Source organism: Herpailurus yagouaroundi, unplaced genomic scaffold (genome assembly GCF_014898765.1).
Source record: "Herpailurus yagouaroundi ecotype Mexico unplaced genomic scaffold, PumYag 217, whole genome shotgun sequence".
NCBI classification, from domain to species: domain Eukaryota; kingdom Metazoa; phylum Chordata; class Mammalia; order Carnivora; family Felidae; genus Herpailurus; species Herpailurus yagouaroundi.
In genome coordinates, this window is record NW_024412448.1 from 475,088 (window position 1) to 497,931 (window position 22,844).

The 22,844-nt window shown below is 43.5% G+C and overlaps 2 protein-coding genes and 1 non-coding gene across 3 annotated transcripts in view; 2 read left to right on the top strand and 1 right to left on the bottom strand.

Moving 5' to 3' along the window:
• The window catches only part of ARMC7 (armadillo repeat containing 7), a 38,421-nt gene extending 22,103 nt beyond the window's left edge, over nt 1-16,318 (top strand). Inside the window, exon 3 of the mRNA XM_040456376.1 lies at nt 16,284-16,318. Within this exon, the coding sequence (XP_040312310.1) occupies nt 16,284-16,303 (20 nt within the window). The 3' untranslated portion in view covers nt 16,304-16,318. The remainder of the gene's footprint in view (nt 1-16,283) is intronic.
• JPT1 (Jupiter microtubule associated homolog 1) lies at nt 774-18,458 on the bottom strand. The gene is made up of 5 exons (XM_040456378.1): nt 18,269-18,458; nt 9,081-9,223; nt 8,654-8,751; nt 7,724-7,742; nt 774-1,832 (listed from the first exon to the last, which is right to left on the bottom strand). The coding sequence occupies exons 1-5, from the start codon at nt 18,322-18,324 to the stop codon at nt 1,684-1,686; spliced, it is 465 nt and encodes a 154-aa protein (XP_040312312.1). The 5' UTR covers nt 18,325-18,458; the 3' UTR covers nt 774-1,683.
• TRNAR-CCG (transfer RNA arginine (anticodon CCG)) lies at nt 14,916-15,000 on the top strand. Its single transcript has one exon. It is a non-coding gene; the product is annotated as a tRNA-Arg (tRNA).
• Nucleotides 18,459-22,844: the final 4,386 nt, after the last annotated feature.

A 22,844-nucleotide genomic window follows, 5' to 3' on the forward strand; every position in this document is an offset into this window, starting at 1 on the left:
AGAGCTAACCTGTTTTCATCAAATCAGACGGATCCTATACCAAAGCTGTTGATTCTCCATTTTGCAAATGCTTTCTTTGCACCTTAAGGGAGAAAAGCTTTACACCCCCTGAATCTATTCTTCCTAAAGAAATGTCCCAATAGTTCAAATGAAGCCAGTGGTTATGCTCATCGTCTCAACGGTCTTACATTTTAAGATAGGAAACTGGATCCAAGATGACAAGCCTAAAGAACACAGTTGGGTAGTAGTGCAGCTAGACCTAAAAGCCAAGTCTTAATGCCCAATTTGGACATTTAATATAAATATAGCATGTTGATCTGGAACCTTCTGCCTGAACGCAAAGAGCTTTCCTCTCTTCTGTCTGCTCAGATCCTCCTCCCCTTCGTTTGGAGTGCTCTTCTGTAGCCACCCACCATTGAGAAGCACCTTGATGGAGGAGAGGACTTAAAAACTTACATGTTACTGCCCAGCACAGAGAGTGGGTAGAAGAGTCTAAAATATACTACCTAATAAATATTTTATAATTTATCCGTATCCCTGTATTTTATTAGCACAGGTATCAGTTAACTATCTTTTTGGCATTTTGAGCTCCTGCTATGACTGTAAACCTGTTCTCTTTTGAGAGAAGCCCACTTACTTCTCTGGGCCTTCCAACAGTCTTTTAACTTTAGTGACTCATCGGTTCTTGGGCAACAGGATTTATAGTAAAGAAAAAAGCAACTGAACAGGTAGAACAGTGAAACGATCTCAAAAAGATGACACAGGACACGATGTTCCAAATTTGCACATTGTTTACTTTGAGCAACAGTCCAGGATTGTGAAGTACAACACACATGTTAAGGATGAGACTTCAGTTCATGGTCAAGCACCAGCATCATGCACACGGCTTCAAGTTATCTAAGAAGAGCACTGCCCCCTTGGGGTCTGTTCATGACGAAGACCCACTTCTGTGTGGCCACCGCCCTCGCTTGCTTTACCACTTGGAAATTTGTCAGTTTGAGTGCACATCGAAGCCTTCCTCTGCAAGACAGCAGCAGGCTTAGCTCATCAGCTAGTTGAGTTAGTATCTGGCTTATTTCTTAAGGTTCAAAAATGAAAAAGGCAGTTTTTGTTTTTGTTTTTTTGCTTTGCAGGCAGCAAGGCATGAGGCACAGACCTCTACTGTTCCATATGGCACAGGAAGATGCTTTTAGCAAAGGGCACGGACAAGGTAGGGCTACAATGAGTAGGTTTGGCATAAAGACAACCCTGTGTTTGGGGGCCTGAAGGAACATGCCTGTGGACTGTTTACTGGTCTGCCCAATCAAGGCTTGGTAAACCCAAGTAAAGCTGACAAGAAAAGGGTTTTAAAAACCTCAGTACAAAAGATCCTCTAACACATTTGGAACCAGATTATTCTTAAAAACACCATACTAAGTGTCACAAAACTTTCCCTCCAATCTACTACTAGAAAACACTCATGCCATGGCCTACAGACCCAGAGGAATCAGGACAGATAAAGAGAAACCTGTTCTAAAAAAAAAAAAAAAAAAAAAAAAAAAAAAAAAAAAAAGACAGCAGTACATAAAGTGCTTCTTTTTTAATGAAACAAATCCAAAAGATGTACAGTCAGGCTCAAGTTGTGCAGTTCACAAGCATGGAGAAAACAAACAAATAAAACGACAGAGTTCAAGAGAGTCAGAGCTAACCCAGGACGAGGCTGGACTTGCCGCCAGGGGGATTTCTTCGGGACGGCGCTGGGGCCGGGGCCACCGGGCTGGGCACGGGGGCAGCGGGCACGGGCTTCTCCTCGCTCTGCCCCAGGCTGGCCTGCAAATCTGTGTCCACGTTTTCTAGAAAAACAGAAGGAGGTTCAGGCTTACTAAGCAACTATTTCTAGGAAAGATGGAGAGTCTTAAGATTTTTTTTTTTTTGGAGGATGGTTTAAATCATACCTAGAGATATATAAGACAAGAATCATTCACCCATGTTCCCACAACCCAAAACTAACCACTTAGTGTTTTGCCTTATTTGTCCCCAGGCCTTTTTCTGTGTGTGCTCATTTCTAAATTGTACAAATATATGAAGATGTATTTTAAATTAGAAGTCCACCTCCATGTGGGTCTCTTCTTCTGACTCCCAGAGGCCCTACTCGGAATTGTGTCCATTCTAGCCCCTCTGTTATACTTACTTATAAGCATACTTTATTCCCTAAACAGATAATATATACTTCTGGGTTTTGTTGTTGTACTGATACCAACTTCCTTTTTTTATACTCGGAAATTTACCCATATTTATACACATGGTCATAATTTACCCTACTTAACTCCTTTATAGTATTTTATCACATGATTCAATATATTTGATATAATACAGTACTGCATTAGCTGTACTAGTCATGAAAACTGGAACCGACCCAACCATTCCAAACAAAGTTGGAATGTATATAGACTGGCAAAGGTGCCCACGGGGAAACAAGGGCTACCATCTTCAATCTGAACAGACACTATGCATCGCCCTCCCTAGAGGAGGCTGTGCCACGTTCTACCCCCAACCCGTGTCAGACTGTGCTGTCCGTACACCTTTGCACATCCATCATTTGATAACCACCTCACTTTAAAATTTGCCAAACTGATGGGTAAAATATTATTTCATTCCTGTTTCATGTTACATTTCCATGATTACTAGGTGAGTCTGATTTCTTTTTCTAACCACAGAGATAACCCACAGTACCAACATCATTTATTAGAGTCTACCTTTCCCCTACTGATTAGTAATATCTCCATTAGATCACTCCCATATATATTAACTACGTACTTTCCATGTTAAAGGCTTCAGAATTAGTGTACGATTATCCAGCATCCTAGAGACTGCTTGATGATTCACTAATCTGTGAAATTCCCAACAAATATATATTCTTAATGAGGCATTTTCCAAAATATGGAAGTCTTTGTTCAAAGTCCAAAGTGACAGTAAAATGCTAGGTCTCAATTCAGTTGCATAATCTCACACCTGCTTTAGAATAAAATCTCTTAGGGCATCTGGGTGGCTCAGTCGGTCAAGCATCTGATTTTGGCCTAGGTCGTGATCTCACCGTTCCCAAGTTCAAGCCCCGCATTGCGCTCTGTGCTGACAGCTCAGAGCCTGGAGCCTGTTTCAGATTCTGTGTCTCCCTCTCTCTCTGCCCCTCCCCCAACTTGTGCTCTGTGGCTCTCAAAAATAAACAAACATTTAAAAAAAATTTTTAGAATAAAATTTCTTGGGGGTGCCTGGGTGGCTCAGTTGGTTAAGTGCCCAGCTCTTGATCTCTGCTCAGGTCATGATCTCACAGTTCATGAGATCGAGCCCCGAGATGGGCTCTGTTTGCCCTGACAGTGTGAAGCCTGCTGGGATTCTCTCTCTCTGTCCCTCCCCTGCTTGGATGTATGTATGTACTATCTCTCTCAAAATAAATGCTAAAAAAAAAAAAATTAAAATCTCTTCTCCTCAATCTCTCTCTCTCACACACACACAAAGGCAACTTTAGTGTAAGAAACCAAACACATTGGGGCGCCTGGGTGGCGCAGTCGGTTAAGCGTCCGACTTCAGCCAGGTCACGATCTCACGGTCCGTGAGTTCGAGCCCCGTGTCGGGCTCTGGGCCGATGGCTCGGAGCCTGGAGCCTGTTTCCGATTCTGTGTCTCCCTCTCTCTCTGCCCCTCCCCCGTTCATGCTCTGTCTCTGTCTGTCCCATAAATAAATAAAAACGTTGAAAAAAAAAATTTTTTTAAATAAAAAAAAAAGAAACCAAACACTAATTCATAAAACTTGGGAGACAACTACCTTAAGGTTTAAAGACATTTATTCCCTCCTCCCCTAGATTAAGGTGTTCCAAAGCCCTGGAAGCAGTGAAACAGAAATACTGGTTATGATCTATACCATGTAAGAAATTCATATGGCCCTCATATTTGACACCGATGAAAAGTTCTAATTTTGAAAAAATGTACTTTAAGTTCCCCAAAGACTAACCATTAAAAGCTCATGTTCCTAAAAGCACCTGTACCAAGTTTTAGCGAACTGATACCGAGAAGTCCAAGGGGGAAGAAGTCTTCAATGAGAAACTCAACGAATTCTCAGAAATATGCTACTGCTGCTTTTGACATTTCCTTTTAAGAATTTTTATAACATTCTATAGAAGTAACATAACACATATGATGTTCTATAGTATTGAACTACAAGTAAAAATCAGTATGGAGCTTTCCAGAATGACAGCCCTCATGATAATTAACTTAAAGCTTGGTGAGAAAGGGTCACGCCTTAATTTCCTGTTGATACATTCTTGTTTGCACGGGAAGCAGGATTAAATGCATCAACACTGAGAACCCAAGTCTTCTGATAAGTGTCCCGTGAATAACCTAGAAAAATATGTCCCATTTACCACAAATACAAACAAAACCCCAAAACCCATGATTTGAAACAATCCAAGATGGACAAATACGGGGCATGAGTTCCACTTGAGCCAACCAGCCTATCAGTTCAAGCAATTTCATTGCTGCTACTAGGACTTGGCCTCACCCCTGCACAGGCTCTCACAGGTATCCATTGTCTGCCTGGATCAAGCAGTTATGAGTACTTCTTTTTTTTTTTTTTAATTTTTTTTTCCAATGTTTATTTATTTTTGGGACAGAGAGAGACAGAGAATGAACAGGGGAGGGGCAGAGAGAGGGAGACACAGAATCGGAAACAGGCTCCAGGCTCCGAGCCATCAGCCCAGAGCCCGACGCGGGGCTCGAACTCACGGACCGTGAGATCATGACCTGGCTGAAGTCGGACGCTTAACCGACTGCGCCACCCAGGCGCCCCATGAGTACTTCTAAAGGACAAAACATTACCTCGCAGCTCTACCGTGATCATTTATTTCCTACTGATTTTTGGATAAATCAAGCTCACACCTACCATTCTTATATTTGTCTTTCATTATTTTTTTTAAAGTTTTTTTTGTTGTTATTGTTTTGTTTTGATTTTGAGAGAGAGCACGTGCATGATCAGGAGAGGGGAAGAGAGAGTGGGGGAGAGGGAAAGAATCCCAACCAGGCTCCACGCTCGCAGTGCAGAGCCTGACGTGGGGCTTGATTTGACAAACCATGAGATCATGACTGGAGCCAACATCAAGAGTCTGATCCTTAACAGACTGAGCCATACAGGTATCCCCCGTCTTTCATTATTAAAGGAACTGTTTTGTCTTTCACTAGATAACATGCCGAAAAAGAAAAAAAAGCACATATGGAGGATAAACAACAGTAGGCCTTAATTTAAATGCTCCTTTGTCAGGGCACCTGGGTGGCTCAGTCGGTTAAGCATCCAACTTTGGCTCAGGTCATGATCTCGTGGTTTTTTAGTTCAAGCCCCGCATTGGGCTCTGTGCTGGCAGCTCAGAGCCTGGAGCCTGCTTCAGATTCTGTATCCCCTTCTCTCTCTGCCCCTCCCCCACTCATGCTCTGTCTCTTTCAAAAATAAACAAACATTAAAAAAATTTTAATAAAAAAAAATAAATGCTCAAATTTGTCAGGGCACCTGGGTGGCTCAGTTGGTTAAGCTTTGAACTTCAGCTCAGGTCATGAGTACATGGTTTGTGAGTTCATGCCCTGTGTTGGGCTCTGCACGGACAGCTCAGAGCCTGCCTGGGATTCTTTCTCCCTCTCTCTCTGCCCCACACCCCCCCCCCCAATAAATAAACATTTTTAATAAATAAATGCTCCTTTGTCTAGTCAGAAATGCTCCAGCCAAAAAGAACAGAGGCTAGTCTGTTACTACGTCCCCTTAGTCTGTAATGAAGTAATAAGTACAGGAACTGAGAGGCTTTAGAAACTTATACAGGATTGACTGAGAAAGCTTTTGCTTGTTGAATCTAATGACTGAAAAACGGGACTTTAAACAAACACTTCACCATAATACACATCTAATATACTCCTGACTTGTCTTTCTTCTTTGGCAAATCAACAAGGCACTGAACAGATACCTACGTCAGGATAAATGATAAAGTGGTTCATTACAAGGGTGAAAGAATCAGAACAGCAAGAGATGCAGCAGACTAACTTGCCTAAAGGCAGGAAAGACTTGTACCTAAATTCTGCAGACCTACTCCCTCTGCTGCAGATTTCCCACTGCTCCCTTTAGCCATCCCTAGGTTTAGTTCTCAAGAGAGAACGGCAACCTTCCTTATATCCAAACCAAATCTATCTTAAACCAAGCACAATAGCTTGGCTTCGAAGTAAATTTGGCAACAGAATCGGGGTTGACCTCTACTCCCCCAGATGGATCTTGAATCATTGTGCCCCTTGTCATTTCATGACAATTTCATGAGTGTGCTACTCACCTGAAGAATCTGAAAAAAAAAAAAACGAGCTGGGAGAGAACTACTAGTAGCATGTCAAGTGACACATTTTTTTTTTTAATAACTCCATCAAGGCCCTCTCATCCTTCTCCAGGCTTCCCAAATTCGTAACTATATCCATTGCCCAAAAGTAGTGACTAAGGATTAGGTAATTCTTGCTAAGTAAGGTCTGCTAGTGGAAGTATTTCAGAATATGAAAAGCAGCAGAACTGAAAAGACTTCAAGATTTTTTTTTTTTTTAAACTCCGGAAGAGTCTTTTCAGACAGAACACACTGGACATGAACAATAACTAATACATCTTCAATCCAGTGAGAAAGTGATTTGTTCATGGAGGAAGAACCCAGGTAACGCTCACAAAGGCCCAACAGACTCTCTTCCCACCGTGCCCATCAAGAAACGCTGTCTGTGGGGCACCTGGGTGGCTCAGTCGGTTAAGCATCAGACTTCAGTCATGATCTTGCAGTCTGTGAGTTCGAGCCCCGTCCGCGTCGGGCTCTGTGCTGACAGCTCAGAGCCTGGAGCCTGCTTTGGATTCTGTGTCTCCCTCTCTCTCTGCCCCTCCCCCGTTCAGGCTCTGTCTCTCTCTGTCTCAAAAATAAATAAACGTTAAAAAAAATTTTTTTTTTAAAAGAAAGAAGCGCTGTGTGAGAGGGCAGAAGAGGAGTCTGGTTCCTCAACACTTGTTTCACGGGAAGACTGCCTCACAAAATGTAATGGTCTTCCTTCCGGACCAGAGGGCCTTCTGACTGCTGCATTTCACCGAGTCAACTTTCACCCGATTCCTGCTGCCCGACACACTTACGCCTTTCGTTACATGCAATAGTCATTCTCTGGCACTTGTTAAGGAAGTGCCAATAAATACTTCAAAGACTTAACATCATTAAAGAAATGATTATAGCTCATTTCCACATATAATTGGTAACATGGATGAAAATTTATATCTGCCTCCTAAATCATCAGCCACGAGATCACAGAGTTGCCGACGTCTTGCTGAATAAGCACCTCAGTGTAAAATCAAAGTTTGTAAATTAAATGCTGTGTGCCAAGCTTGAAATGCCAGAGCCTTTTACTAAAAAGCTCTCATTAACAGGAACACCCACCAGCCCAACTACTGCACACCTATCTGTGAAGGACTCTCCATTTTTCCTTTCTTGTGCATTCCCGGCCTTGTTCTCACTGCGGCGGACGCACATGTGGCCATGTTTGCTAACTTCCCAGTTTTGTGTTTCTTTGCTCTCCACCCAGGGTATGCTGTGCTGGCCCTTGGGGCAAAGCCAGGTTTCACTCCCCAAGACACTATTTCAAGAAAAATTCCGCTCTATTCTAAAACCATTTACAGAACCAGAAATGTGTACTTCAGAAGGACTCACCATGAATGTCGCCTTCTCCCTGGAAAAGAAAAGAAAATTTTACTTCAGATTTTAATTTTGTAACAAATAAAGCAGTCACAGTTCTGAGAGGCTACTATTTGAAACCAAACGTGGAAGTTCATTTTGATGCAGTCAAGTTCAGGGTCAGGCCACAACACAATTACATTACAACCTTTATACTGACTTTGGGACAATGCTATACAAAACTGCTGCATGACAAATTGCCCCGGTGCCAGCAATACCCAACACACCAAAAAAACCTTAACATTTACACCGATGGCCTAATATCAATTAGCATTTCAGAGGATCTTTTATCAGAATGTGAAACTGGTAAGTTTATTTTTCCATGCTCCCTTTCCTTTTTCCTTATCTAGCTGTTGAGGGGCCTCTATAAATTCCAAAGTCCATTAAGAGGGTTCCACACTGGGATGGCTGACACCACTGTGTGCTCATAGGGCCCTACTTAGGAGGCCACCCTACCAGGCTTCCAGACACCTGCCTGGGGACATTGGGATCATGTTCCTCTGCAGACAACTGATGATAACACCCAGGCTGCAGTCTCCTCGAGTTCAGCTCAGAACAACTGGGCAACGTTCGTCAGGTCTTTGACCTCACACACACTACTATATACGACTTAGGTAGGAAGTGTGATCCAGAAGTTCCCAAAATCGATAGTGAAAAGAGAGAGACTGATCCAACTGGTAGAAGAGGCATGTGAACCAACCCAGATCATGTCACTTCAGTTTTCTGACTTTTCTCTTTATGGATCTTCCAGCACCAGTATGGCCTCAGGCCCTTCCCTAGTCACCTCTATGTAAGGCTCTAGTGACAGAACTGAAGCTCTTATTACAATAGGAAGGAAGTCAATTTCCAAACCAGATTAACCTCAAAGCCTTTCTTTCCCCCCCAACCCTGTGTTGTCACACTGACCTTCAGATCTAAGAAGTCTCCAGAGTTTGCTTCAGAAGAGTTCCTTCTCTGGGGTCCAGATGACTCAGAATCCTCTCTGCCACCACTAGACTTGGCACCTGAATTAAAACATACTTCCTTAAGGACTATGACAGAAAGACCAAAAGCAAAACACTTCTTTTGTGAATGATGTTCATGTTAGTCTTGTATCAAAAAATGAGCAAACAGGTTAAGTGAGAGCTTAAAAATTCTACAGAGGAACCAAATAGCCCAATTTGACTTCAATCCCTATTCTGACCCCTCTCCCAGGCTTTCCTCCAGTGACAAGACTTAACTGTTGTTGATCTCATTATGGTTGGGCTAGATTTTGCTCCTCAGCACAAAACCAACTGTAGTTATTCATGCTGGGTCTGTACCTTTGATCAGTGGTCACACATATAAGCAGTACCTGCTGACTTGGCCCATGAAGGGGGGTTTTCCTCAGGTGTCCCAAAGATGCTAGAGGCCATTTTGTTCCTCCTCACGGGTTGTTCTGTTGGTTCATCAAAGCCTAATGAAAAATTGGATCCACCACCTGGAGGCCGCAAAACCCTTGGGAGTAATGGCAAAAAACATCCATTTCAGATCATGCCAAAACATTTCTCAGCATAAATGTTTTCAAACACCTTTCAAATTCATTTCCCTCACCCATTCATTCCTCCTATCCACCCACCCACCCACCCCACCCCCTCCAAGAGAGAGCTGCTAATGGGAAAAGGGAACTGATTCTGTTGTGGTATAAAGTCGACACTGGATCACATCAGTCAGAATGCCTAGTAGCAGACAGACAAGAAGTAAGTGTTGACAAGGATGTGGAGAGAAAGGAACCCTTGTGCACTGCTGGTGGGAATGTAAACTGGTGCAGCCACTGTGGAAAACAGTATGGAGTTTCCTGAAAAAATTAATAACCGAAATCCCATATGATCTAGTAATGCTACTTTTGGATATCTACCCAAAGAAAACAAAAACACTAATTTGAAAAGATATATACACCCCTACATTTACTGCGGCCTTATTTACAATAGCCAAGATATGGAAGCAACCTACCTGTCAACTGATAGATGAATGGATAAAGAAAATGGATATTACTCAGCTCAGCCATAAAAAAGAATGAAACCCTGCCATTTCAGACAACATGGCCGGATGTACAGGGTATGATGCTAAATGAAATAAGTCAGACAGAAACAGTCAAATACTACATGATTTCACTTATATGTGGAACCTAAAAAAACCAAATGAACACACAAAAAAAACAGAAATGGGGCGCCTGGGTGACTTAGTCGGTTAAGTGTTGACTTCAGCTCAGGTCATGATCTCACAGTTTGTGTGAGCCCTGAATCGGGCTCTGCGCTGACAGCACAGAGCCTGCTTTGGCTTCTCCGTCTCCCTCTCTCTCTGCCCCTCCCCCACATGCACGCACTCCCGCTCACTCTCTCTCTCTGTCTCTCAAAAATAAACAAAACGTTAAAAAACAAAACCAGAAACAATCACAAACACAGAGAAAAAACTGGTGGATGCCAGAAGGGAGACAGGTAGGAAGGTGGGTGAACCAGGAAAGGGGATTAAGAAATACAGATTTCCAGTTATAAAATAAGTACATCATGGGGCTGAAAAGTACAGCATGGGGAATACAGTCAAGAATATAATAAATTTGTATGAGGACTGCATTTATCGTGGTTAGCATTTCATAAATGTATAGAATTGTCGAATCACTATGTTGTACACCTGAGACTAATAGATTATTCTCAATTAAAAAACTGAAAGTTTTTAAAAATTCAACACTGGATGTTAAGATACAAAATGCTGTTTTATAATATTTGTAGTAAGGACTTCTGACATGAAGACAGCTGAAAAAGCCTGAAAGTTATCACAAATAACAGCCTGGCTGACGTCCCCTTTTAGATAATGGCAAAAGACCTAACAGACCTTGCCTAATAGGATCAGCTGGATGCATTTGCAAAAAAGTTTAGAAGCATATCTTGTTATTTATTCAGAAAGCATTTCCATTTTTATTTTCAACAAAATTAAAAATGGAAGATTATACATATAAAAGTTAAGTTGACCAATTTAGAAGCCCATGGAGAGCGATACTAGTCTCTTCCTATCTAGCCATCGCCAGCGAGCCCCATTTATACACTTGCACCACAGTATTCTCACTAGTAAACATGAACAATTAGCCACAAGGAGGAAGTCCGTATGAGAAACTGGTGTTAAGATTCACAGAATGTTCGATAACCAGGCACCTTTGGACTCTCTAGCTTTCGGTTCAGCAAGGAAACCCAGCACTTGTCCATTTCCAAAGCTTCCTGCTTGGCTTGACCAACGTGTCCCATCCCTGGAAGAACTCAATTTAACTTGTCCTGTCACTGCTCAAAACACAGAAAATGGAGATGGTTTTATAGAAGGAAAGATTTTCTAACTACGGATTCAATTCTATTACTGGAGACAGGAGTAGTCTGGTTTTCTATTTCTTCTTAAGTCAGTTTGAAAAATATTTTTCTAGGAGGATGTCCATTTTATTCAAGTTTCCAAATAAAGAACAGTTGTCATTTGCAAACACAGCTCCTTATATTAGAAAAGGAAACATATGGGAAGAGGGGGGAAAAAAAAAGAAAAGAGGGAAACAAACCACAAGAGACTCTATTAGTGATAGAGAACTATGGGTTGACAGAGGGAGGTGGGTGGGGCGATGGGCTACATGGATGCTGGGTACTAAGGAGGACACTTGTGATGAGCACTGGGTGTTGTATGTAAGTGTTGAATCAATGACTTCTGAACCAATACCACACTGCATGTCAACTAAAATTTAAACTTTTTAAAACAGTGAAAAAGATAAAAATAAATTTTAAAAATAAGAAAAGGAAAAATTAAACACTTACAGCATAAATGCCTTCCTAAGTGCCCCTCTAAAGGCATTCCAAGTTTTGTTTTTTTAACTATCGTTCCACTCTAAATATTTTCTCCTTCCCATTATTTTCTTCTTTGACCCATACATTATTTAGAAGTACATGTATCAGTTTCCAAACACAGGGGTCTTTCTGGTTTATTAATTTCTAGTTTTTAACTACAACACAGACAACAGTCTGTATGATACGAATCCTTTGAAATGTGATGAGATGTGATTTATGGCCTAATATGTACTCAATTCTATAAATCTATATATTCTTAAAAAGAATGTGTATTTGTTAATGTTCTATATGTCTACTAGGATCAAGCTTGCTAATGAGTTGTTCAAATCTGATTTTTAAGTATGTTAAAAAAAATTTTTTTTAATGTATTTTTGAGAGAAAGACAGCACGAGTGGGGGAGGGGCAGAGAGAGGGAGACACAGAATCACAAACAGGCTCCAGGCTCTGAGCTGTGAGCAGAGCCCGACACGGGGCTCGAACTCACGGACCTTGAGATCAAGACCTGAGCTGAAGTCAGACACTTAACCGACTGAGCCACCCAGGCTCCCCTAAGTATGTTTTACACTTAATGAGTGAATCCATTAACAATTCCTACCACAATGAAGAGTTTGCCAGTTTCTCCTCAGAATTCCGTCAAGATAAGAGTTCTCTCTCAGAATGACTGCCACTGGAGTAAATGTTAGATCAGTGGGAAAAACTGCATTGGGCTGACTAATCATTTTGATAAAACAAAACATATCCCTCACTCATTTTATTTACCAAAGTAAGTTCCAGCTAGGCAAAATTATTTATTCAATTTATGTATTTTTTTTAAAGTTTATTTATTTATTTTGAGAGAGAAGAGGGTAGGGGAGAGGAGGGGCAGAGAGAAAGGGAGAGAGAGAGAATCCCAAGCAGGCTCCGTGTGGTCAGCACAGAGCCCCCACATGGGGCTTGAACCCACGAACCATGAGATCATGACCTGAGCTGAAATCAAGAGTCGGATGTCTAACTGACTGAGCCACCCAAGCACCCTCTTTTACTTATTTTTTGAGAGCATTTCATATACTAGTGATGTTATCCTTTGTTGATTATGTGTATTTTTGCCAAGTTTAATTCGTCCATCTTTTCACAGTTTCTGGCTTTCATCTTGTACTTAGAAATAAAGCCCTTTTCTTCAAGACTAGGACCACATTTGTACAAACTTTTGTTTGTACAAAATTTTTTTTTTAATATTTATTTTTGGCAGAGAGAGAGCATGCGAGCGAGCACGCACACTCACCAGTGGGAGAAGGGCAAAAGAGAGGGAGACAGAGGATCCCAAGAAGGATCTGCGCTGACAACAGAGAGCCTGACTCGGGTTCCCACTCGCGAACCGTGAGATCATGACCTGAGCTGAAGTCAGCCGCTTAACAGACTGAGCCACCCAGGTGTCCCTGTACAAACTTTCTAAAGGACATTTTGATAATATGTGTCAACTGTTTGCTTTTTATATGAACCAGCATTTCTACTTCCAGAAATTGCCCTAATTAGATAACCAGATATATATACAAGGATACTCCTTTAAAAATGTTTATCTACAAATAAATTTGGGAATACCCTAACTGTCCATTAGCAAAGGCTTAATTATCAAAGCATGTCCACACAACAGAAAGCTGTATACATTAGGGTAAGAGTTACCTTCATTAGTGGATATGAAAAGTTACCCAAAACACAGTGAATGAAAAACGCTGGAAGACAAACATAAGCCCAATGACGTGTTACACAAAATGACGTGTACAGAGATAAATTTATCTGGTTGTGTGATCTTAGATAAACTGCTTGACTTTTGTTTTGCTTTTCTCTTCTAATGTTCTTTTGTTTCTGTTTTTGTTTTAAAAGAGAGAGCAGTTTTTTAGAGGAAAGGGGCAGAGAAAGAGGGAAAAAGAGAATCTTAAGCAGGCTCCATGCTCAGCACGGAGCCTAACATGGACTTAATCCCACAACCCTGAGATCATGACCTGAGGTGAAATTAAGAGTCAGATGCTCAACCAACTGAGCCACTCAGTGGCCTCTGCTTTTATCTTCTACCAAAAGAGGTTAGTAGTAATTGCCTCATAAGACTATTCTAAGAATATCCAATATACTGTGCTTAGAAGGCAGCAGTCGTAGCTATTAGCATCACAACTAGACATAAAGGCCTGAGAAGTACCCATACCACAATGGCATCCAGGGTTTGTGCTCTCAGATAGGATTTCAGGTGAATTTCAATGTCCTTTTTTATACTTCATATTTTTCTGTATTGCCACTAATCTAAAATTCTTTCAAAGACTCCTTCTGGGTTCCAGAATTCCCTGACAACCTTTCTTTCTTTTTTTTAACTTTATTTTTTTAACATTTATTCATTTTTTTTAAGCGAAAATGAGAGAGAGAGAGAGAGACAGAGAGAGAGAGAGAGAGACAGAATCCAAAGCAAGCTCCAGGCTCTGAGCTGTCAGCACAGTGCCTGATGTGGGGCTCGAACCCACCAACCGTGAGATTGTGACCTGAGCGGAAGTCCAAGCTCCCCTCCCTGACAATCTTTCTTTTGACAGTACTAATTTTCCTACTGGCCACTGCATGTGATCATTTGTGGACATCCGTGTCCCCTTGGATCTTTCAGCAGAAATTGTGGCTCCTCTGCTGACACCCTGGCCTGGACTCTCTAACACTGCCTCTTCTTCCCATGTGGCCACTACCCGCAAGCCAGCAGAGATGCAAGGTAACGTGACAAACTATCAACATGGCCTCTCAACCGTATCTAGTTCTTACCATCTTCTTCACCAATCCAGTCATTTTCTCACTGTTCCCCAGAACAGTTCTGGTTTATCTCCACTTTGGGGTATTTACTCCCATCTTTACTCCTGCCTAGAGCACTCTCCACCCTTTCCTCAAGCATCCCTCAAAACCGGGCCCATCTCTTAAACCTCAACCTCCTCCATAAAGCAGACTAGTAGAGCTCTCCATAGGCTCAAAGAATACCAGGTAGAACACGGAGGAAAGGATGGCTTCTGGTGTGAAGTGCCCAAGAGTAAATATTTTTGGCCTGTGGGTCATGCAGTATTTTGTAACTATTGGGGTCTGTCATGTGGCACAGAGGCAGCCACAGACAACATGCAAACAAACGAGTGCAGCTATTTTCCAATAAAACTTTATTTACAGACACTGCAATCTGACTCTCCTATAATTTCCACAAGTCATGAAATGAATCTTTTTTTGCAACCATTTATAAATGTAAAAATCAGGTACCCGCTGCGTTTAGCCCTTGGGTGATTGTTTGCTGGGCTCTGTTCTGTCTAGTTCAACAGCCTCATTTTAAAGAGCGCAAAGTCTGGGGCGCCCGGGTGGCTCAGTCGGTTGAGTGTCTGACTCCGGCTCAGGTCATGATCTCATGGTTGGTGGGTTCGAGCCCCACATCGGGCTCTGTGCTGACAGCTCAGAACCTGGAGCCTGTTTCAGATTCTGTGTCTCCCTCTCTTTCTGTCCCTCCCCCACTCTCACTTTGTCTCACTCTGTCAAAAATAAATAAATGTAAAAAAAAAAAAAAAAAAAAATTTAAAGAGCGCAAAGTCAAGCCCCGAGAGCCTCTGAAGAAATTGTCCAACATTAGTTAACTGACGGTGACGAGGACCAGAACCCAAATCCTCAGTCTCTGGCCAGCACAGAAGTGCTCAACGTGCTAAAATACCGGAGGCACAGAAGGCCATTTTCTCTTTCATTTTCCTACACACCTATGTACTGGTGCTTTGATTAGTTTCCATGTTTCCCAATCTTAGAGTGTCTTCTATTTCTTCTGTAGGTCCTCTAGCGTCCTCCCCTGGATCACAGACTTGTGTGTGTCCACAGTATAATTCAATACAGAAATTGCACTAAATAAAAATGTCATTATTTTCCCCCTCGGGCGGGGAGGTGGTGTGGGAGGGGAGGTTGGGGAGACCCACTGTGTTTTTGGTAACATGTAAAATATTTATAACTCTACTTTTTTTTTCAAGTTTTAGATATTAAATATCCACTTGGATTAATTTCATTATATGAATTAAGATAAGTGTATTCAGGCATACATTATATAAAGTTGATAATTTTAGGTTTGCTTAATTAAATGGTTTAAATCATAATTAAAAGTGTATTATAAATTCTTAATAGGCTTTCTCTCATGTTAAAGTTTGAAGCAACCAGGTTTTTATCCCTTGTTTGTACCCAAATCAACAAAGAGTCAATAAAATCAAAATTCACTTGTTCCCTTGAGATTAGAATGATTTTTTTTTTCCTTTATCATCGTAATTAAACCCTCATGAATTAGCCAGATGAAAATCTCCAGAACCCTAATGGTCTGGGAAGTATTTTTTGGCCTTAAAAAAAGAAAAAAAGACACTAGTGCCCAAACACCGGCTTAAAAAGAAAGTCAAAGCTCTGCGCACCCAACTTTTTAAAGGTCTGTGTTCCTCTTGCAAGAGCAGGTAATACCTACTCTGATGACGTCAGTGTTGTAAAGCCCGTTTGTAACAGTGAGACATCCCCAAACAAAGGATTTGGATCATAAGACAGAAATTATTCCAATTTTATTTTTTAAGTTTCTCCTATTCTTTCTGAACCACACAGGGTAACTAAACCAGGATTACCTACTTGAGACTCACCAAAAATGGACCCATGTACCACGGATAACAATTAAAAAACCAAAAATCACTTTTTCTCTCTTCTTTCTCTAGATGCCAGAGCTCCCATGTGATCTTTGCAGATCATCCCGCCCCAGACTAAATTTACAATGTGCTTATGGAGCCAGAAGAATGTTACTGCAGAAACAACTGAAGGAAAATTAGGCGAGATTACAGAGGAAGTAAAGGTAGGAAGTAAATAAAAGGACAAAGCTCCAGTCCTAGGATCACGATACTGGAGGGAAATTGATGACAAAAGGTGAATGAAAGCATTTATTCTGCAGAACCCAAAACCATTTGGTCTCACATTTCGAATATCCGTATCAAAAAACTAGCACGAGGATTCCTTTGACCTGGGTACTGAAATTTTTTATGAAGCACTAAACTACACTCAACCCCAAAAGATGAAACCTGATTTTTTTTTACATAATGTATAAATTTTCACGTTCCAGTCACTACAGTTTGACCAGCAGAAAGTTGACCGCATGGCACAAAAAGAAAGGTTCGGCGTGTTCCAGTGTCCTCGGCAAAAAAAAATGATCTCATTGCAAGAATGACAACAGAAGAGGGAGTGACCAGTATTTTTGTAGGTCTATCCTCCTCAAGGTCCCCAACCTTCCAGGACCCACTAATTTATTTTAAATCTTTCCCACTTTCCTACATTGTATAAGGGAAAGGAATGAGTTGAAAAGGGGTGTCATTTCCAACCTGCCGCCTAAGCCTCGCTGCTGAGGCCAGCTTTTTGTCCCCAAGTTCTCCAACCCCTGTGAGGCACTGCTATTTCACGGCTGTCTTCTTAGCCCCACAAAATGGCTCCCTTTGTGCCACTTGCCCAGGACCCCCAGGCTGGCCGCACACGACTGCAGGTCGTGATCAATGAAGAATAGATGCCTAGAAAAAGTGAAACCTAAGCTTCCTACAAGCCCTGAGCAGGATCCCAGAGATGCCTGTATCCCGTCTTAAAAGAGAACAGTGTGCAATTAGCCGAGACAATGTGGACACCTTCCGCCGGTTCCAAACCCTTCCACCAAGTCAGGCAAGGGCTTGGAAAAGGATCCCAGTGCAAACACCCAGTGCCCTCATCCCCTAATGCAGTAGCGACTGTGGCCAGAAAGGCCCCGACATCCCAGGTGCAGATAGTAGGGAAGAGACAATGGATGTCTCCGGCCCCGCCCAAGAACAGGAAACCTCCTCCTGCTAGGGAACCCGGGCCAGGGAAGAACTCGTTTGACAAACGTCAAAAGGGGGAGGGAAAGAGGAGGGATGCAAAGGCCGAGGTCCGAAGGTTTGAGCGCAGAAAACCCACTCGGACAGGCTCGCCACCCTTTTGCGTTCGGAGGTGGGCGCGGGAGGGGAAGGAGCAGGGGTCTTTCCTTTGTTAGCAGAGGAGAAGCACTTCGCAGAGGGCTGACGGTTGGGTCCCGGACGGGCGTGGGGGTCGCGATGACCAGCCCCCGCCCGACCACAAATGCCACCTGCCGGGCGGGCCCCAGTGGATAAGCGCCCGCAAGACTCAATCGCTGCGGCCGAAGGGGGTGGCCACCGGGGCGGGGGGGGGGGGGGGGGGCACCGCCACCTGCCCGGGGCCAGAGGCAAGAGCGCGTGGCCAGAGGTGGGACAATGGGGCCTGACCGGGACGCCCCGGGGGCTGCCCCGGCACGTCGGGGCCAAGACCACCGCCCTGGGGCCGGTCAGCCGCACCGCAAAGGGAAGGAAACGAACCCTGTCCGCTTGGCCTGACTACCGAAAGCCCGCAGCACTGCGAGGACCAGCGGCCCCGGCCCTCCCCGACCGACTCCTCGCTCCGGGGGAGGAATGAATGGGAGAAGCGGGAGTCGGGTGGGGCCGGCGCGACGGGCTCGCCCGACGGCACAAAGACGGAGCAGACGGTCGAGCCCCGCCGCCCGGCCGGGCACGAGCGCGACAGCCAGGGCACGTCACCGCCAACGACCCGCCGCCCTGCCCCCGTGGCTCCGCCGGACGGCGGCCTGCCCTGCCCTCGAGCCCCGCGCCGAGCGGGGGCGTCCCCGCAGCCTCACCGGGAGCTATTCCTGCTGTTGGGGTCGACTCCCTTGAAGGTGGTGGTGGTGGTCATGGTGCCGAGGAGCGAGGTAGGCTGGCGTGGGAGCAGAGTGCTGAGGGTCGGATCCGAGGGGCGCAGAGCAGCTCCGCACCGCAACGCCAGCAACCGCTGCAGGAGCCTCCGCCACCGCCTGCCTCACGGGCCGCAGCCTTTATAAGGCTCAAAAGAACCCGCCCCCGCCGTGCCTGTATTGGCCAATTCAAATAGCTCTTTCGTTCCTATTGGTTCCCTGAAGTGCCAAGCATCGGGCGGCACCCCGACGGGCTGCGGTGGCCCTGCTCGGCCTAAACCCGCCCCCTTCCTGGTCAGGGTGGGTCTATGGAAGTTCCCCCTCCCCCACCCCCAAATCTTGGTGATGATTGGACAAAGGACAAACCTGCCCAGCGTTGGGCACAAGTTGTGCTGTCACTTAAAAAAGTTACCTGACTGAGGGAAAAGCTCGGTCAGCCCCCACCAAGCCCAGGGCAGATTTGTCTTGACCATTTCACTTACGTGCCTTACTCATGGTGAGATAGTAAGGGCATGCTCCTTAAGGGATGAAAATTACTGCTGCAAATTGACATTCATTGAATACCTACTGTGTGTCCCGTTTGGAAACATGACAGTCTCAAAGCAGCAGCACTATGAGTCAGCAACAGAAAGCAAGCCAAGACGATCCCTTTGAAAACGACTGGAAATTCTTCACATTTTAATGTTACTATTTAGCTGTCAGGGGTGGTGCATGTACTAGACCAAAATTACAGTCGTTCCGATTTGAGGGCCTGTTCTAAGGCTGGTTAATGCTCGGCGGTGGGGAATGGTCACATCCCTTGCTACCAAGACTATCGAGCAGGCCTGGCCTCTGCAGCTGTTTATAACCCTTAAGTCATGACTTCCACCTGTCTGGGTAAATCTATCCCTGCAACAAATGCAGACAACACTTGGAGGACTCAAGAATGGCTGTTTACAAGATCGTAATGGGAAAGTCTTGAGCAAACAAGAGTGGAGGCCTTCCCATGTCATGCATGTTTCCTCAAGGCAGACCCTTTTCAGTATTTCCATAAAAATTGAACAACATTCGACTCTGTGTGGCCTCCCCCTTCTTGGCAGTTTGGAAGTTTATATTCTTGGTTAACCTCTCTCCTGGGTTTTCGTGAAAAGGTAGAGATAAGTTCACTCCTAAAAGGCATGGATCATGTCTTTATGTGCTGACCACTCATTTGAATTAAAATCTTCCCATTCTTTCTTTCTTTTTTTTTTTTTTTTTTTGTAAGATTTTATTTTTAAATAAAATCCACACCCAACCTGGGGCTTGAAACACAACCCTGAGATCGAGGGTTGGCGGGCCCCCCCCCCCCACTGACCGAGACAGCCAGGCGCCCCTAAAATCTTCCCATTCTTAAAGACTGGGCCTAAATTTCTGAAACTTTTGAAAAAACAGAACACCTTTCAGACCAAGTTGGCCAGTGAGCACACATACCCTTCTAGTAAGTCATATAATTATCGACTAAGAGGTAGAGTATGGTCTCTCAGGCTCTCATAGGAGAAACCAGAGTTTGAATCTGAACTCTTACCTTTTCTGAGCACTAGTTTCCTCATTCGTAAAAATAAGGACAAAATAGTATTTCAACTCCAGACTTGTAAATGAAGTAATGGATAGAAAGTGTTTGGCTCCACACGTAAGAAGTCATCAAAGTGATAGTAGCTATGCTTATTGTCAGATATACTTGGAAAGTAAGTACAAACTTTTTAACAATCTGAAATTGTTTTTTATGTATTAAATGAGGGGGTTGGACATATCTTCAGGTGGGTCCCTTTTGGTCTAAAGTTTTGAGTTCATACTTGACTTGCCCTATTTCCTCCATCCCCTGTAATGTAAAAGACAGATTGGTAGGGCAATACACCAGACTGGAAATTGAAAACCGTTAAGTTCTGATTCTGCTCCCTTAAAAAGACACTTCTCCCATAAAAGACACTTCTAGGTCATTTATGCTCTTGCTTCCTCATCTATAAATGGGGTTAACAGCACCTATTCTACGTTGTTGTGAAGGGCTTGAAACGAGAGAATTTTAAGAATGTTGACTTGGTAAACTAAAGCTTTCTATGAGAGCTGCCCCATCCTGGCTGAACATCAGAATAACCTATGAGCTTTTAAGGAACAAAAATGAATGCCAGGCCCCCACTGAGATCTCCTGAATTGGAATTTCCGGGGGGTTGGGCGCGGGAGAGTGTAGGGGGGGTGTGGGGTAGGGTCTACTCATGGGTATCTTTAAGAAGTTAAACAGATAGCTTTCCCATGTGGCTTGGGCTGAGCACCTCTGCTTCAAAGGTAAGGGATCCGTCCCAGGGCACCCTTTTAATCTAATGATTTGTAAAGAAGAATAAAGTATATAAGACAGATAACTGATGGGGCGCCTGGGTGGCGCAGTCGGTTAAGCGTCCGGCTTCAGCCAGGTCACGATCTCGCGGTCCGTGGGTTCGAGCCCCGCGTCAGGCTCTGGGCTGATGGCTCGGAGCCTGGAGCCTGTTTCCGATTCTGTGTCTCCCTCTCTCTCTGCCCCTCCCCCGTTCATGCTCTGTCTCTCTCTGTCCCAAAAATAAATAAAAACGTTGAAAAAAAAATTAAAAAAAAAAAAGACAGATAACTGATCAAGGCCATCTTAAGCAGGCCTGTTTGGTGCATTGTATTTTAAAGTAAAATTGTCAGGGGTGCCTGGCTGGCTCAGTCAGTATAGCATGTGACTCTTGAGCTCAAGGTCGTTAGTTCAAATCCTGCATAGAGCTTACTTAAAAATAAATAAAAGAGATTCCTGCCTTAAATAATAAAGTAAAATTGTCAAAAATTTCCAGAATAACAAGCCCTCCTATTTACTTGTTCATGTCCTACAGCAGTTTTGACTAAAATCACTGTACTCCCCCTTTCTGCTACAAGATGGAGATGTGGGGTAAAACAGGTATGATACATAATTCGGCTATAATGACCTTTGTGCCAGATGACCAACTGAAAATGGGACATTAATGAAATTACATTCTATACAAAAGATCACAGATCAGATCAGGATCAAAAAGATGCAAAAGGATGGCCACTTTTATTTTTTTATAATATTTATTTATTTTTGAGAGACAGAGACAGAGCACAAGTGGGGGAAGGGCAGAGAGAGAGGGAGACACAGAATCCGAAGCAGGCTCCAGGCTCTGAGCTGTCAGCACAGAGCCCGACGCGGGACTTGAACTCACAGACCACGAGGTCATGACCTGAGCCCAAGTCTGATGCTTTTACCAACTGAGCCACTCAGGCATCCCAAGGATGGCTACTTTTAAAATCATAATGGTCCATATCACTGATTTTTTAAATACTTATCTAGGGCTCTGTATCTATACAACAGTTGTTCCAAACCCTTAGGTTAACCTAAAAACCTAAAGAAATAGAAAGACAAATGAAAGCTTATGACAAGGAATGGTCCAACAAGCTATTTCACGACTATACCAATGTTTTCCAAACTTTTATGAAACAGAATCCAAATATGTAACACAGATGAACAAGAGGGCATCTGTGACTGAAACCGAGCAGAGGGTCCAAAATCCTGGCCCTTTCTGCTTCCCCACCCCTGGCTGGCCTTTCTCTCCACTGCCTTCTTTTGGCACACCCCATGGTTCTATGCAATTTCAAAATCACTGCCCTATATGTATGTTCCACTTTCACCTGCTTTTTATTTTTTTTAATTTCACCTGCTTTTTAAATAAGGTGGAGGGAATGAGCAGTTATCCACACTCTGCATAACTTCTCATGCCTTTAAGCAGTTAAGTGCCCTTTGATTTCACTTAGTCCCATGCTGCCACTTCTCTGCTACAAAGTACCAGTCAGTTACTGGTGGCTGGGTGGCTCAATCAGTTAAGCATATGACTTCAGCTAAAGTCATGGTCCCAAGGCTCATGAGTTCGAGCCCCGTGTCGGTCTCTGTGCTGAAAGCTCAGAGCCTGGAGCCTGCTTTGGATTCTGCGACTCCCTCTCTCTCTCTGCCCCTCCCGTGCTCATGCTCTGTCTCTCAAAAGATAAATAAGTGTTAAAAATAAATAAATATAAACAAACATTTAAAAAATTAAAAAAAAAAGATGTCAAAAATGTTTAAAAGCCCTAATAATTTTCCTTTAACATGAACAGAAATCCTAGTGGTTTTTTCATTTGTTTCTAGGTATGTGGAGTTTTATTCGAGAATGCAATGTATAACTTACTCAGAATAATCTGGAAGTTGCTCTTCACCTCTTGAGCCTACTAAGGTAAGTAATACCTAAATTTATTCAACATTTATTTATTTTTGGGACAGAGAGAGACAGAGCATGAACGGGGGAGGGGCAGAGAGAGAGGGAGACACAGAATCCGAAACAGGCTCCAGGCTCTGAGCTGTCAGCCCAGAGCCCGACGCGGGGCTCGAACTCACGGACCGCGAGATCGTGACCTGGCTGAAGTCGGACGCTTAACTGACTACGCCACCCAGGCGCCCCAGTAATACCTGAATTTAAATGAAACACAAAAACATACTAACATTCTGTCT